Genomic DNA, 14,456 nt, shown 5'->3' on the forward strand with positions numbered 1-14,456 from the left:
ACCAAAGCGAAACAGAAAAACCTGAACGGATCCAGACATCATCAGGACCTCGTGGTATAGAAGAAAACGACCAACGACCGTGGCCGAGTCAAAAACTGGAGCGGCATCTCCTCAGCAAAGACAATAAACGACGGGTCCGAAGCGGCCGCCGGCCAGGGATCGGGGGTACCTACAACGCCATTTACCGCGCCCTCGCCCCGCCCCTCCCCCGGCCGCCGTACGCGCCAGCCAATCGCCTCGCGCCATCCCCTTCCCATCGGAGGCCCCGCCCCCCGCGCCCGGGATGTTGGGCCCCCGCGGCGTGACGCGAGCACGGCAGCTCCGCCCCCTGCGTCTCTGGCCTCGCCGGCCTTGGGGGGATGGTTCCATCATGGCGTCAATGCAGGTGAGAGGAGTTTGCTGCATCTGGGCGGGCGAGGGAGCCGCCGAGAGGGTGCCAGCAGTCAGGCGGGGGCGGTGTCCAGGACTCGGGGACACCTGGGCGGACTCGGGAGCGGTCCGGGTGGCCGGTTTTTCCTCAACTCAAGGTGTCGGGGAGGGGTGAGAGGCGGTGAGAGGAAGGGCGGGTGTGGGGGGGGTCTCGGTCAGTCGAAGCGGACATCAGCCGGCCGGGAAGTTGGGGGATAAAGAAGGCTTAGGGGGAGAAGGGGCTAAGTTTGGCGTTGGTCGTCTCGGGATCGCCTCCCGGCACACACAGACAGCCGCTGCTGGCCTGCTGCCCGCCAGCCCGAGGGATGCCTTTCCTCCCGCGGTCCCTGGCCCGGCGGAAACAGCTGCGCCCGCCGTTGTAGCTGGGGCAGGGGTGGCCCTGAGAGGGGCTGAGTGTGGGGGAGCTGAAAAGGCGTTCCCAGAGAAGGCTGTTGGCTGCAGACAGCGCTTAGCTGCCTCTGCTCAGGCCTCCCACGCCCGGCCTTCCAGACTGCTCGGCCCCTTCGCTCTCTTCCTTTGGACTCTTTGCTCCGTGGGTACCTTCTTCTATTAGCCTTTGCACTCTCACGAACATTCTTTCAGCCATCCACTTTCTCCTTCCCCCTGAAGCTGCTCTTAGTATGCCAATATCATTTGCCGCCTAGTGTGCAATCTCCTGAGGGCTGAGTACTTAGCCTCCTTAAACCTCCTGGGATAGCTCGCCCTCTAATTTTTTTTTCCCTGTGATGCCCCACCCTTGCGGTCGCTGTAAGGCTGTTTGCCCTTCTTCCCCAGACCTTTACTGGAACCTTAGTTTGGTAGGAGGCGTTTGTTAACCTGTGTCATATCAACCTGACGTGGCAATGCGTGGTTTTCTCGCTTTCCAACTTAATTTACTCCTTTTTTCCAGATCCAGGGAGTTTGTTTTTTGCAGGCAAAGATGGCAACCACAATTCTAGTTTTGTAGAGATTGACTATGCATTATCTATAGGTTGCATTTAATTTACCGATGAAGACTAGCCTGTATGAAAGCATATTTGAAGAGAAGGTAGAACACTTTTGGAGTGTCAACAATGCTTTTTGGAGTTTTAATAATGTACACTTAAGAAAGAGACCACGTTTTCTTAGAGTCGTGTTTTGCTTTTGTTTCTAGAATAATAACAGCAAGCTTCTGCCCCCCTCCGTTTTTTCTCTTGTAGGATAGGAGTGTTTTTCTTTTCTTTTCTGCATTTTCTTCCTCTTTTGTGCAAATATTTCTTTGCTTCACATTTCCTTCTGTGCTTTTATGTTATCCCCTTTCAACCTGTTTTCCTTACAATGTTCTCTTACCTTTGGCTTCTCCCACTGGACTTGCCTGCAGAACAGAAAAGTTGTATGTAACATTTCTAGTTGAAGAGATGTCACGAAATGGTGCAGGGGAAAAACAAGAACAATTTCAGGAAACATTATACTTTACACTAGTCTCCCCAGAGACGTTAGAGAAGTTTCATCATTTGAGGCCAAAAAAGGAACTGTGGGACACTAGTTGAACAGTAAATGGGCTATATAACCACTTTAAGACTTTTATCTGTGTTAAAATTAAAACATTGTTTATGACCAATTTAAGATTATTGTCTGTATCAAGATTAAAACATTATTTAAGACCAAAAATTTAAGATTAAAATCCATGACACTTGTGATTATATTTGACAAGAGAGCATAGTGTGTCATCTGGTTAGATTTAAAGTATCTGGAAAAGACATTTGTTTCTAAGAGCGATACCGGTAATCTTGAATTTTACCTGGTGACTTAAACAGTGGAAACAAATATTTGCCAGTGCAGTAGTGCATTTTTCTGTGCCCTGAGTACTACCTCAGACTGTCTTATAAGCCTTCTAAATATCTGGTACAGATTTTCTGGCAGAATCTTTAAAAATATTTAGGTATAGACAAATGAGACTTTTTGAAACACAGTACTACTTTCTGTGTGGTTATTCTGTGTCTTTGTTGTGCAAAATTTATTTCCTGACCATCATAATAGCAAAGTTTAGCTCTTTTAAAACAACTAGTTTATACATAAATCTATAACCAAATTGTCAGAGTTGTTCATTCACTCAGCAGTTATTTTTTGGGTGCCCACTGTGTGTCAGGCACTTAATGTAGGTGCTAGGGATAGAGAAGTGAACAAAAGCTCACAGATTTCTGTCCTTGTGGATTGAGTAATAAATGAATCCCTAGGCGCTAGGGATATAGAAGTGAACAAAAGCAGACAAGATTTCTGCCCTTGCATATTTAATGATAAATTATCTGTCTCTCTAGTTGGGAGAGACAGGTAAAAACAAAATATTTAAGTTAGTCATATATTATATTAGAAGACAATAGTGCTGTGGAGAGAAAACATGGAAGTTTAGGAAATTGATATTTTGGTGATATCAGAGTAGTTTAGGAAAAGTATGCTATACCATGGAATGCTGCTCTGACCATGTCCTTATCTAAAAAGCTTTTAGTAGATTTCTTTGTCTTAGCTACACCAGGCTACTGCTGTTGAAGAAGAGGTTACTTAAGCCCTAAGAGAAACTATATTTTAAAAACGTGTTATATTTACATGAGATTTGATTACTTGATAACATTGAAATAGTCCCTAGGATCAATGCAATAAAATCAAGTAAGAAATGCAATTTTGAATTTCTTATTGGAGAGTATGTGTTTTAAAGTTGTAACTGCTTTAATGTATTCTGTCATTGCCTCCCAACCTTCTTTCAGGTTGTGTAACATTATTTTCTAAGATGGATGAGGTTGGGAGGCTGGAAGCACTTGGCCAGGCAGCTCTGCTTGAAACACTGGGAGATAGGAGATCAGTATTCTGACACACCTACAATGCTGAGGAAGCTCTACACTATAATATTACTAGAGTTCTTCAATATACAATTCAAAGTAGTGGTTTTCAGACTTACGTGATCCCTTTGAGACATTCTTTCCCGTTACCTTCTTTTTTTTTCTTCCTGCTGTTTCTTCCTAGAACAAAGTCACAAATAACCAAGTAAGATTACAGTTAGATTATGTTTTAAGAAACCATTCTTAAGAGAACGGTACACTCATGGTAATACGTAAAATTAATGGAAATTAAAGAAAAAAAGACATTTCATTTTGTCAATTCTAGAAATCTTAAAATATTAAATGGAAAGTTGTTTGTAGCAAATTTTTAGTTTTAGCATATTTGGGGCTCTAATTATTTGGTATAAACTTTCTATCCCCAAACTGCAAAAACATTATTTTATTGAAGTGAATTTTTATTGTGATTCTAAACATTTTGGAAAATGTAGCAGTATTGGGATATTCTGTTTTCAGCTAAACCCTGAAATTGTATTTTTTGTGTTATGTTTCTTTTTTCATTTTATAACCTTATTTTTTCTTATGGCTCATTTCATGTTATGAAATAATTAATTTGGCCTCCTGAATATATTTTCTGATTTTAGAGTTCATCTGTTTCAGCCCTCTCTCCCTCCCCTAAAAGAAAAAAAAAATTAGCTGTTTCATTCATACTTCTCTTAAGTTGAAAGTTTTAAAGTATACCTGGTATACTTTTCTAATTTGACACTCCAGATTTATTAATTTTAGATATGGACTCCTTTTACACTATGTATTAAGATCTTAGAAAGTTGTTGCATGGTAGTTGATGTTTGTTAAGTCTACAAACAGTGGCATAATTGAGAGAAATGGTCAGTTGAATTACTCTTTTGTGAATTTTCTGCATTTCTCTTACTAGCTGGGTCTTAGATTATCAGTTATTGATTTGGCTAGATGGAAGTTGAGATTTAGTCACAGGAGATGGAGCATGACTGTGTACTTATTTTCAGATGATTTAGAAATAATTAGTTATTTTGGATTATTCACAAGTCTGCATTGCTCTTTACTCAAGTAACTGGCTACAGCGACTGAGAGAGGTGAAATGTGGGCTTTTACTGACATTACTATTACAGTAATGACATTGTCTTGACAATGAGATACCACATGCCTATTTGTTGATGTCATTATGAAGGGGTACAGGATAATTAAAAGAAAATGACTGTCATCTTTGATGCTGAGGCTCACTGTGCATTGGGAACTTGTGGACTATGGCAAGGATTATAATATCTGAGAAGGTTGGCTGGATTCTTTGTTTAGGAGTAGTTGTGTCAGAGCTGTTGGAGCAAGAGCCAAGGGAACAGCATAGAAATGAGGGTGTTCCATGTGAATAGTAAACATAAGGAGGTTAGTAGACCACATGTGAACAAAGGCATAAAGCTATGGTAATCATCTTCTCACAACTCTGGAAAAGTCATTGTGCTGCTTTTCTTTTTGCTTTTAATCAATTATTGTCTTAGGAGATCCCTTTTATTTTTATCTTCAAATGTTTATTTATTTATTTATTTTGAGACAGAGTTTCACTCTTTTGCCTGGGTTAGAGTGCCGTGGCATCAGCTTAGCTCACAGCAACCTCAAACTCCTGGGTTCAAGTGATCCTCCTGCCTCAGCCTCCTGGGTAGCTGGGACTATAGGCACGTGACACTGTGCCCAGCTAATTTTTTCTGTTTTTAGTTGTTTGGCTAATTTCTTTCTATTTACAGTAGAGACAGGGTCTCGCTCTTGGTCAGGCTGGTCTCAAACTCCTGAGCTCAAGCAATCCTCCCGCCTTGGCCTCCCAGAGTGCTAGGATCACAGGCGTGAGCCAACGCGCCCGGCTTTCAAGTGTTAATTTAGGCCTTAACTTTTGAGGTCTCTTTTCCCTGGGCGGTAGACTTCATGAAAGTGGGAATAATACTTTCCCTCTGTCCCTTAAATGTTTATTATAGTAAACATGTTTCCATCACTTAACAGTTCAAAAAGTATCCTTAAGTAGCAAATTTTGCATTAGTGTAATTCTGTTTCAGGTCAGTCTGTTAAGCAGTTCTGTAATAGTAAGGTTCAGCACCTATAAAGGAATAACTTAAAATTCATGTTTATATTATATATATATTCAAAAAATGGCTTATTTTCTTCATGTGTTTGGCATAACTTTAATGTTTTTCAAACTGTTTTCATATTCTTTCTCTCTGGATTCTTATTGTGACCTTGTGAAAGGGAAAATCAGATAACCCTATTTCATTCTAATAGAGACATAGGTGACTTCTAGTAAGTAATTACTTATGTAAGTGACTTAGCCAAAATTACATAGTAACTGAGTAGTGAAGCTAGGATTAGAAACCAGACACAAATCTTCTGATGCTGTGAAGTTACAGCTAGTGAACATATTAACAAGTATGGCATTGTAGACAAATCTTTGGGATAATTATTTAACTTTTTTTTTTTTTTATCTTAAAATGGCACAAATTTATTATCTTACAGTTCTGGAAGTCATAAATATGAAATGAGTCTCACTGAGTTAAAATCAAGGTGTCAGCAGGACCACGTTTCTTCTGGAGACTGAAGCAGAGAATTTTTTCCTTACTGTTCCCAGTTGCCACAGGCTGTCTGCCTTTCTTTTTTTTTTTTTTTTATTTCAGCATATTATGGGGGTACAGATGTTTAGGTTACGTATGTTGCCCTTACCCCCTCCTCCCCCCCAAGTCCGAGTTTCAAATATGTCCATCCTTCAGGTGGTGCTCATTGCACTCTTTGTGTATGCAAATACCCGTCCCCTACTCCCCCTCCCCCCTGCCCAGCATCCAATAGATGTTATTCTTATATGTGCATTTATGTGTTGATCAGTTAATACCAGTTTGATGGTGAGTACATGTGGTGCTTGTCTTTCCATTCTTGGGATACCTCACTTAGTAGAATGTGTTCCATCTCTATCCAGGAGTATACAAGAGGTGCTATATCGCCATTGTTATTATTTAACTTTTAAGTCAAGAATTAAGCTTTTACTAAAATGTTATTTTATAGCTTTTATAGTTAAGAAAATGAGAGGAAATATTCTTAGACTTTATAATATAACATGAAAGGGCAGCCTTGCAATACTTCATCAAATTTTAAAAACATTCTTTATATGTATACCTGTGCACTGAGTAAAATTATAATGGTAAATTTTTACTATTCAAAGATAATCTTCATTATTAAGGAAACTTTTAAAAATGGGGATGATTTGGTATCTCTCTGAAAATATACTTCTGTTTAGTATTTACCTAAATTGAGCATTCGTTAGGTGAATTTTATTGTATCTTTGTATTATTGCTGTCTTCTTCATTACAGATATGTGCAAAATACTTGTTTGTGTTTGTCAGGTGTTTTTAAAGTTCATTTGATAGCCTTTATTTTATTTTATTTATTTATTTTTTTTAATTTATTTTTTTTGTTTGTTTGAGACAGAGTCTCACTCTTTTGCCCGGGCTAGAATGTCTTGGCGTCAGCCTATCTCACAGCAACCTCAAACTCCTGGGCTCAAGCGATCCTCCTGCCTCAGCCTCCTGAGTAGCTGGGTCTCCAGGTGCACACCACCACGCCAGCTAATGTTTTGTTTCTATTTTTAGTTGCCTGGCTAATTTTTTCTATTTTTAGTAGAAACAGGGTCTTGCTCTTGCTCAGGCTGGTTTCAAACTCCTGAGTTCCAGCAATCCTCCCAACTCAGCCTCCCAGAGTGCTAGGATTACAAGTGTGAGCCACTGCACCCAGCCTGAAACAAAAAAAAGATTAGCAGTTAGGTAAACATGTATAAAACTGCTTTTTTGATTTCTCTTCCCCAAACCTGTTTTGTGTGGTATTCCCTATGTTGGAACATGGCAACTTCATTGCATTTGCTCAGCCAGAACCCAAGTTCATTGCACCCCACAGTCAAACCACCAGCAAATTCTGTCTGCTCTACTTTCAAAATATATCCAAAATTCAACTGTTTTGTCCTGTCTTCTGCATTACTTATCCCTTGCCCGAGTTATATCAACAGCTTCATGATTGGTATCTCTGCTTCTGCCCTGGTCTCCTAAGGTTTTTTCTCAGCCAATTAGTTAGATTCTTTCAAAAGTTAAGTGTCATTTATTCAATCCTAACGTGACTTCCTGGTCTCACTCAGGATATAATCTGAAATCCATGTTATGGGCTAAAAAGCCTTACCCTCTCCCAGGTATTCACTTCTCTATAGTCTTATTAGTCTCCTTACTATTCCTGCCTCAGTGCCTCTGCCTTTGTCATTTCCTCTGCTTGGAATGCTCTTCTCACATATCTGGATGGCTTCCTTTTTTCACTCAGATCTTTGTTCAAATACCATTTTTGTTTGGAGAGGCCTTCCCTGGCCACCCAATATAAAATAGCCCCCCAACTCCACCCCTAGCACTGGTGATTCCCCTTACCATGATAAATTCTTAATACTCTTGACTTATTAATTTATTGTTTCCCCTGAGTATGATCCAGTGCCTGGTATGTAGGAGGCCCTCAGTAGATGTTGAATGAATGAATAAATGAGCACAACTTTTGGGCTCACATAAACTTGGGTTTAAATTCTAGTTTTTTTGCTTAATAGCTGTGTAACCTCACATCCCCCCAACATAAAATTGGGATAATAAAACAATCATGGGGTAAAATTACAGATTATTTCATTTCATGGATCTTTGGAGTTGTTTGAGTTTTATCTTATAATGTTATAGCCTTCCTATTTTAATCTACCCCAACTAAATACTCAACTTTTTTCCTTTTTTCTCATTTCTAGTCCTTGTGTTAGCTGTCAATGGAAAAAATACAAATTTCCTTTATGATCATGTGTCATATGAACTTTCTGTTTGTATTTTCCCACTATGGGAAAGAGGGTGGAAGTATGGCTTCTAATTAGTATGTGTTCTTCAACAATCCTCTTCAGAATTTGAGAATTAGCCAAGTAAAATTGTGAGCTTTCTACATCAATTGTAAAAGATAGTTTTTTTCTTTCAATTGAAATATAATTCACATATCATAAAACTTACCCTTTTAAAGTGTACAGTTCAGTGGTTTTTAATGTATTCACAATCATCACTGTTTCCAGAATATTTTTATCACCACAAAAAGAGACTCCCTGAAATAAAAAAAAAAAAGGAGAGACTCCTTATCCATTAGCTGTCCCTCCCAATTTCTCCCTTTCCCCAGTCTCTAGAAACCCGCTCATCTATTTTCTGTCTTTGTGGATCTGTCTATTCTGGGCATTTTATTTAAGGGGAGTCATACAATATGTGACCTTCTGTGACTGGCTTCTTTCAATGAGCATAATGTTTTTGAGGTTCATCCATGTTGTAGCTTATATCAATACTTCATTCCTTTTTGTGGCTGAATAATGGACCATTTTTTGGTTATACCAGGGTTTATCCATTCATCAGTTGATATTTGGGTTGTTTCCTATTTCTTCATCAGTTGATTGACAATCTGGATTGTTTCCACTTTTTCATTGTTATGAATAATGCTGCTGTGAACATTCATGTACACGTTTTTATGTGGAAATATTTTTAAATTTATTTTTGGTATAAACTAGGAGGGAATTGCTGGGTAAAAGGGTAACTATTTTAACGTTATAAGTCTATAGAGAAAAAAACCAACTATTCTCTCCTCTGCACTCAAAAAACTTTTTTATAAGGTCTCTCTTTGTTGCCTAGGCTAGAGTGTAGTGATGTCATCATAGCTCACTGCAACCTCAAACTCTTGGGCTCATGGGATCCTCCTGCCTCAGCCTCCTGAGTAGCTGGGGCTACAAGTGTATGTTACCACACCTGGCTAATTTTTTTTCTATTTTTTTTTTTTTTTTTCTGGAGAGAGGGTCTCTCCATGTTGCCCAGGCTGGGCTCAAGCTCCTGGGCTCAAGCATTTCTCCTGCCTCAGCCTCCCAAAGCATTAGAATTACAGGCATGAGCCAGTGCACCCAGCCCCCAACACTTAATTCTTCTCTTACAGTACCAGATGTTTGGTTTTTTCCACATCAAGCAATTTTCCAACAGTAGCTGGGTGTCCTGCATTTCAGTTCGATTCTGTCACTAACCAAAGTTAGTACAGACCCCACAGGTTAAGGGCTCAGTCCCACTAGACTGCCCCCCACTTCAGACAGAAGTTACAAGTACTGGGTTACCCATAACTTCTATCTGACTTGGCTATAAATTGGAGGTTCTCAGGACACCCTTCTTGTGTTCAATAATTTGTCACATTGGCTCACAGAACCCTGGAAGACAGTGCGCTCACAAGTGCCAGTGTATTACAGTAGATGTTTTAAAGAACAGAAATGAACAGCCAGATGAAGCTATGCATAGGGTGAGGTTTGGAAGGGTGCTGAACACAGGAACTTCTGGTCCCTTGGAGCATATTGATGTGTTCTTGTTCACCAATGGAGACGTTCTCCAAACCCTCTCTTTTGGGGTTTTTATAGAGGCCTCATTACGTAGGCATGATTGATTAAATCATTGGCAGCTGGTGATCAATTCAACCTTTAACTCCTCCTTTCTCCCCTGGATATTGGGGTGGGGAGATAGGGATAAGGTAGGGATAAGGCTGAAAGTTCCTATCCTCTAATCACATTGTTGGTTCCTTTGGTGCCAGCACTTATCTTGAGGCTATCTTGGAACCCCCAGCCACCAGTCATTGCATTAACATACAAGAAGATACTTGTTACTTCTGAGATTCCAAGGGTATTAGGAGCAGTGTGTCAGGAAACTGGACAAAGGCCAAATATATATATCTTATTGTAAATCACAATACCAAACTAAGGAATTGCCAGACTTGTCCACAGCAACTGCACCATTACGCATTCCTACCAGCAGTGTGCAAGGTTCCAGTTTCTGTACAGTCTGGCCCTTATGTTACTGTCTTTTTGATGATAGCTATCCTAACGTGAAGTGGTATCTCATTGTGGTTTTGATTTGCATTTCCCTAGTGACTAATGCTGTGTTGCATCTTTTCTTGTGCTTATTGGCCATTTGTGGTATTTCTTTGACGAAATGTCTATTCAAATTCTTTGCCCATTCAAAAAATTTAGTTGTCTTTTTATTGTTGAGCTGTAAGAGTTCTTTATATATTCAGAATACAAGCCCCTTATTAGACATGTGATTTATGAATATTTTCTTCTATTCTGTGGGCTGTGTTTTCACTTTCTTGATATTATTCGAAGCGTAAAAGTTGTTAATTTTGATGAAGTTCTGTTTATTTTTCCTTTGTGCTTCTGGTGTCATATGTAAGAAATCACTGCCTAATCCAAGGTCATGGAGTTAATTTTTATATATTGTTTAAGACATGTATAGTTTTAATATGGCAGCTTGTTTTCCATTTGAAGTTGTATAGGTCCAGGTTGAGAGTCCCTCAGGTTTGATTGTATCAAGCTGGATTCAGGTTATTTCTCTGGGTGAGCAGAGAGCTGTTTTTCAAATGAAAATTTATATTGCAGCCCGACTACTAAAAACTGTGATTGTAATTGTAATAAACTATTCCTGAGAATATTGATATATTTATTTATTGGTCTTTATTATAATTAAAGGAGCCATACCCACTTTAGTTTTTATACTTACAAAATCTTTGAGCCAGAGGGCATCTCAGAGATTATCTGGTCTAACATCTTACCTTTTCTTTAAACCATTGCTGCATTTTACAATTAAAGGTAGCCCATAAAATAGATTAGAAAAAATTTTTTAAGATAAATATAAAAAGTTTAAGTTTACTTTTGTACTACATTAAAGGAAGATATATTAAGGAAATTGAGTATGTTAGGGTTTTTTTGTTGTTGTTGTTGGAGTTTTTTGTTTTTGTTTTATTGTTTTTTATAGAGGCAGGGTCTCTCTATGTTGCCCAGGCTGGTCTCAAACTTCTGGCCTCAAGTGATCCTCCTGCCTTGGCCTCCCAAAGTGCTGGGATTACAGGTGTGAGCCTCTGTGATATATGGATTTGATACGAGAAAAAGTGTTACACTCTTAGGAAAACTAATTTAAGGATTCTAGTGGAGCAAATTACATAGTTGGGCGTATCATTGGCTTAGTGGAAACTTCATGGAACTCATTTCTTCCTAACAGTTAGTTTGAACTGCCTTGATTTATTTGATGCTTCTACAGTCCATTCTCATTACTCATGGATTCTGTAATTGTGATTTCACTTACTTGGTAAAATTTATTTGTAATCCTAAAATTGATACCTGTGCTGTTGATACTTGTGCTATTTTGGCCATTTGCACACCTGCAGAGCAGTGAAGAATTTGTTGCTCTATGCGCACGTTCCCAGCAAGGTCAAACAAGACTACTCTGCTGCCTTGTGCAGCTCATACTTAAACAAGTGTCCTTTTCGAGGTCTATTTTATGCCACACTTTTTGCATTTTTGTGCTCTATGTTGGTTATTTCACTGTTTAAAATGACCCTCAAGCATAGAACTGAGGTGCTCTCCGGTGTTCCTAAGTGCATGAAGGCAGTGATGTGCCTAATGGAGAGAATTCATGTGTTTGATAAGCTTTGTTCAGACATAAGTTACAGTACTTCTGGCAGCGAGTTCAATGTTAATGAATCAACAATACATAGTGAATATGGGGACTGTAAACAGAAACACAAAAAACAAGGTTATTATTGATTGGCTGAAGAAAATGTGACCAGAGGCTTGCAGAAATGTAACCCAGCATTTCTCTAGGAGCAGTGGGTTCAATATTCACTAATACAATATTTGCTACAACTTGACATAGCTACTGTGACTAATGAGAATTGACTGTATTTTGATTTAAGTTTTAGTTCACCTTTGAAAGTATTGAAGCCAGGTTAAAACTGGTAAAATGTAATGTTGCTGCATCCAGGTTTCTTGTTTGATTCTCTTCTGTTTTCTACTGTAGATCAATACATACCTTTCCCCAGTTTTTTTTATTTAACCACACAGTTCAAATCAGTGTTTTTCAACTTTGGCATCATATTGAAATCACCTGGGAAACTTAAAAAATACTATCCCCAGGTTATGATTTAATTGATCTGACATGCATGCTGGGTATTGGACTTTTTCCTAGCTATCCAGGTAATTCTAATGTGTAGCCAAAATTGAGGATTCCTTTTTACTACGATGTGGGTATTTACGTGTGCCAATTTTATAAATTGGATAAAGTTGTAATAAATCTCCTTAGACCTGATTTAGAGTTCAGGATACTGTAGACATTTCAAAGTTTAATCCTCTGGAGAGACCTTTAAGAATCAAATTTGAGACCATGGAAATATTTATGTATGTTCCTACTTAATTATAGTTCTGTCAAAGACCACCCATTTCCTGTACATATCAGAGCACATGTTGAGTGTCTTACCAACTTTAGTGAAATGTTTCCTTTGATGCCTATTTTATACAAAGAAACAAACTATCTGTCATGAGAATTATTTGTGGAGTTGGATTAGTGAGCTAAGTGAATTAAGATGTGGTTAATTCCTTTCTGAGAACAAAAAGAAAGAAAAAAAAAGATGTGGTTACTGGGTGGTCCATAGGCTCAGTTATGAGCTGAGTGATTCTTCTTCCATTCCAATAGTGTCTGCCTAGGCAAGCTCTAAAAATTATTTTATATCATGAATCTTTGGAGTTCAGTATGAATAAAAAACCTCATTTAAAAAATAATCTTATGGAAATAATATTCATTGGGTGTTGAGCAGGTGGGTGGAGGGAGGGAGGATGGGTATATTCACACCTAATGGGTGCAGTGTGCACCATCTGGGGAATGGACACACTTGAAGCTCTGACTTGGGTGGGGCAAAGGCAATATATGTAACTTAAACATTTGTACCCCCGTAATATGCTGACATAAAAAAATAAATAATCTTAGGAGCCCTATTAAAAGTTAGGCATGTCATGAGTGCATAAAATATATGTAGATACTAGTGCATTTTATCATTTACTACCATAAAATGTATACAAATCTATCATACAGTTGATAAATTTTAATATAAATTTTAATTTATTGGGGTACATTTTCAGTTTTATCAAAGCTTTCACACACAAACACAGATTGTATATGGCGCCATTTGTAGTTGAGAATAATGTAAACAAATGTAAAGATGCCTCATAACTGCACAAAATTAACTATATAGTACATGCTGTACTACTGTAATAATTTCATAACCACATCCTGTTACTATTGCAGTGAGCTCAAGTGTTGCTAGTGTGTGAGGAGTTTATACCATGGTGAAAGGTGATCTCAGGATTCTCGTGTATTTTTCATTGTGTTTTAGTGCAATAGCATAAACCTTGAATAATGCCATGAGACCCATACGAAGTGCCTCTAGTGATGCTGGCAGTGCTCCCAAGAAACAGAAAAGTCATGATGTTACAAGAAAAAGTTGAATTGCTTGATATGTACCATAGATTGAGGTTTGCTGCTGTGGTTCCCTGCCATTTCAGACAAAAGATTAATCTTGTAAGCAGACAACATAAACTTATGGTACAGATAAATAACAGTATAGTACCATAAATGTGTTTTCCTTACGATTTTCTTAACATTTTCTTTTCTGTAGCTTTATTGTAACATTACAGTATATAACGTACAAAATATGTATTAATTAACTGTTTATATTATTGATAAGGCTTCTGTTCAGCAGTATAAGCTATTACTTTTTTGAGGAATCAGAAGTTATATACAGATTTTCAACTGCGAGGGAGTTGGCACCTCAACCCCTGCATTGTTCAAGGATTAACTGTATTTGTAATTCATACTTTTAAGATAACTCTACTTGATAGAATAGAAATATGCTCATAGAAATTGTCTATAGTGTCAATTTTATCTATCTGAGATGTGTTCATTACAAAACTAAATTTTATGTCATTGGAAATATTGACCTCAGAACAATAAAAATGGCAGTAAGAATGCAGTACATCTTTTTAAAAAATTTATATTAGAAGAATGTTCTAACCATAATGCTCATTAAGTTACAAATCACCAGATGTGTTTCCTTCTCTGAGAGGGAAAGCTCTATCCTAGATTTCTTTTTAAGCCACAGAACTTAAAAGCTCTGGAAGCTGCCTTTCGGTATAGAGAGTTGAGCATCACTATTTATTCTAACAATATGTCATGATCTCAGCATGTTCCTGTTGTTTCCAGTTTTTTACCATTAGAAGCTGCATGTGTACTGCCTTCCCCAATTTTATGGTATCCTTTTTTTTTTTTTTTTTTTTTTTTT

The 14,456-nt window shown here is 38.3% G+C and overlaps 1 protein-coding gene across 1 annotated transcript in view; it reads left to right on the forward strand.

Moving 5' to 3' along the window:
* Nucleotides 1-283: 283 nt before the first annotated feature.
* Nucleotides 284-14,456, forward strand: part of UBE2W (ubiquitin-conjugating enzyme E2W (putative)) — a 61,234-nt gene continuing 47,061 nt past the window's right edge. Inside the window, exon 1 of the mRNA XM_012663102.1 lies at nt 284-385. Coding sequence (XP_012518556.1) covers nt 284-385 — 102 coding nt within the window. The remainder of the gene's footprint in view (nt 386-14,456) is intronic.

This window comes from Propithecus coquereli, unplaced genomic scaffold (genome assembly GCF_000956105.1).
Source record: "Propithecus coquereli isolate 6110/MARCELLA unplaced genomic scaffold, Pcoq_1.0 Scaffold8, whole genome shotgun sequence".
NCBI lineage: Eukaryota > Metazoa > Chordata > Mammalia > Primates > Indriidae > Propithecus > Propithecus coquereli.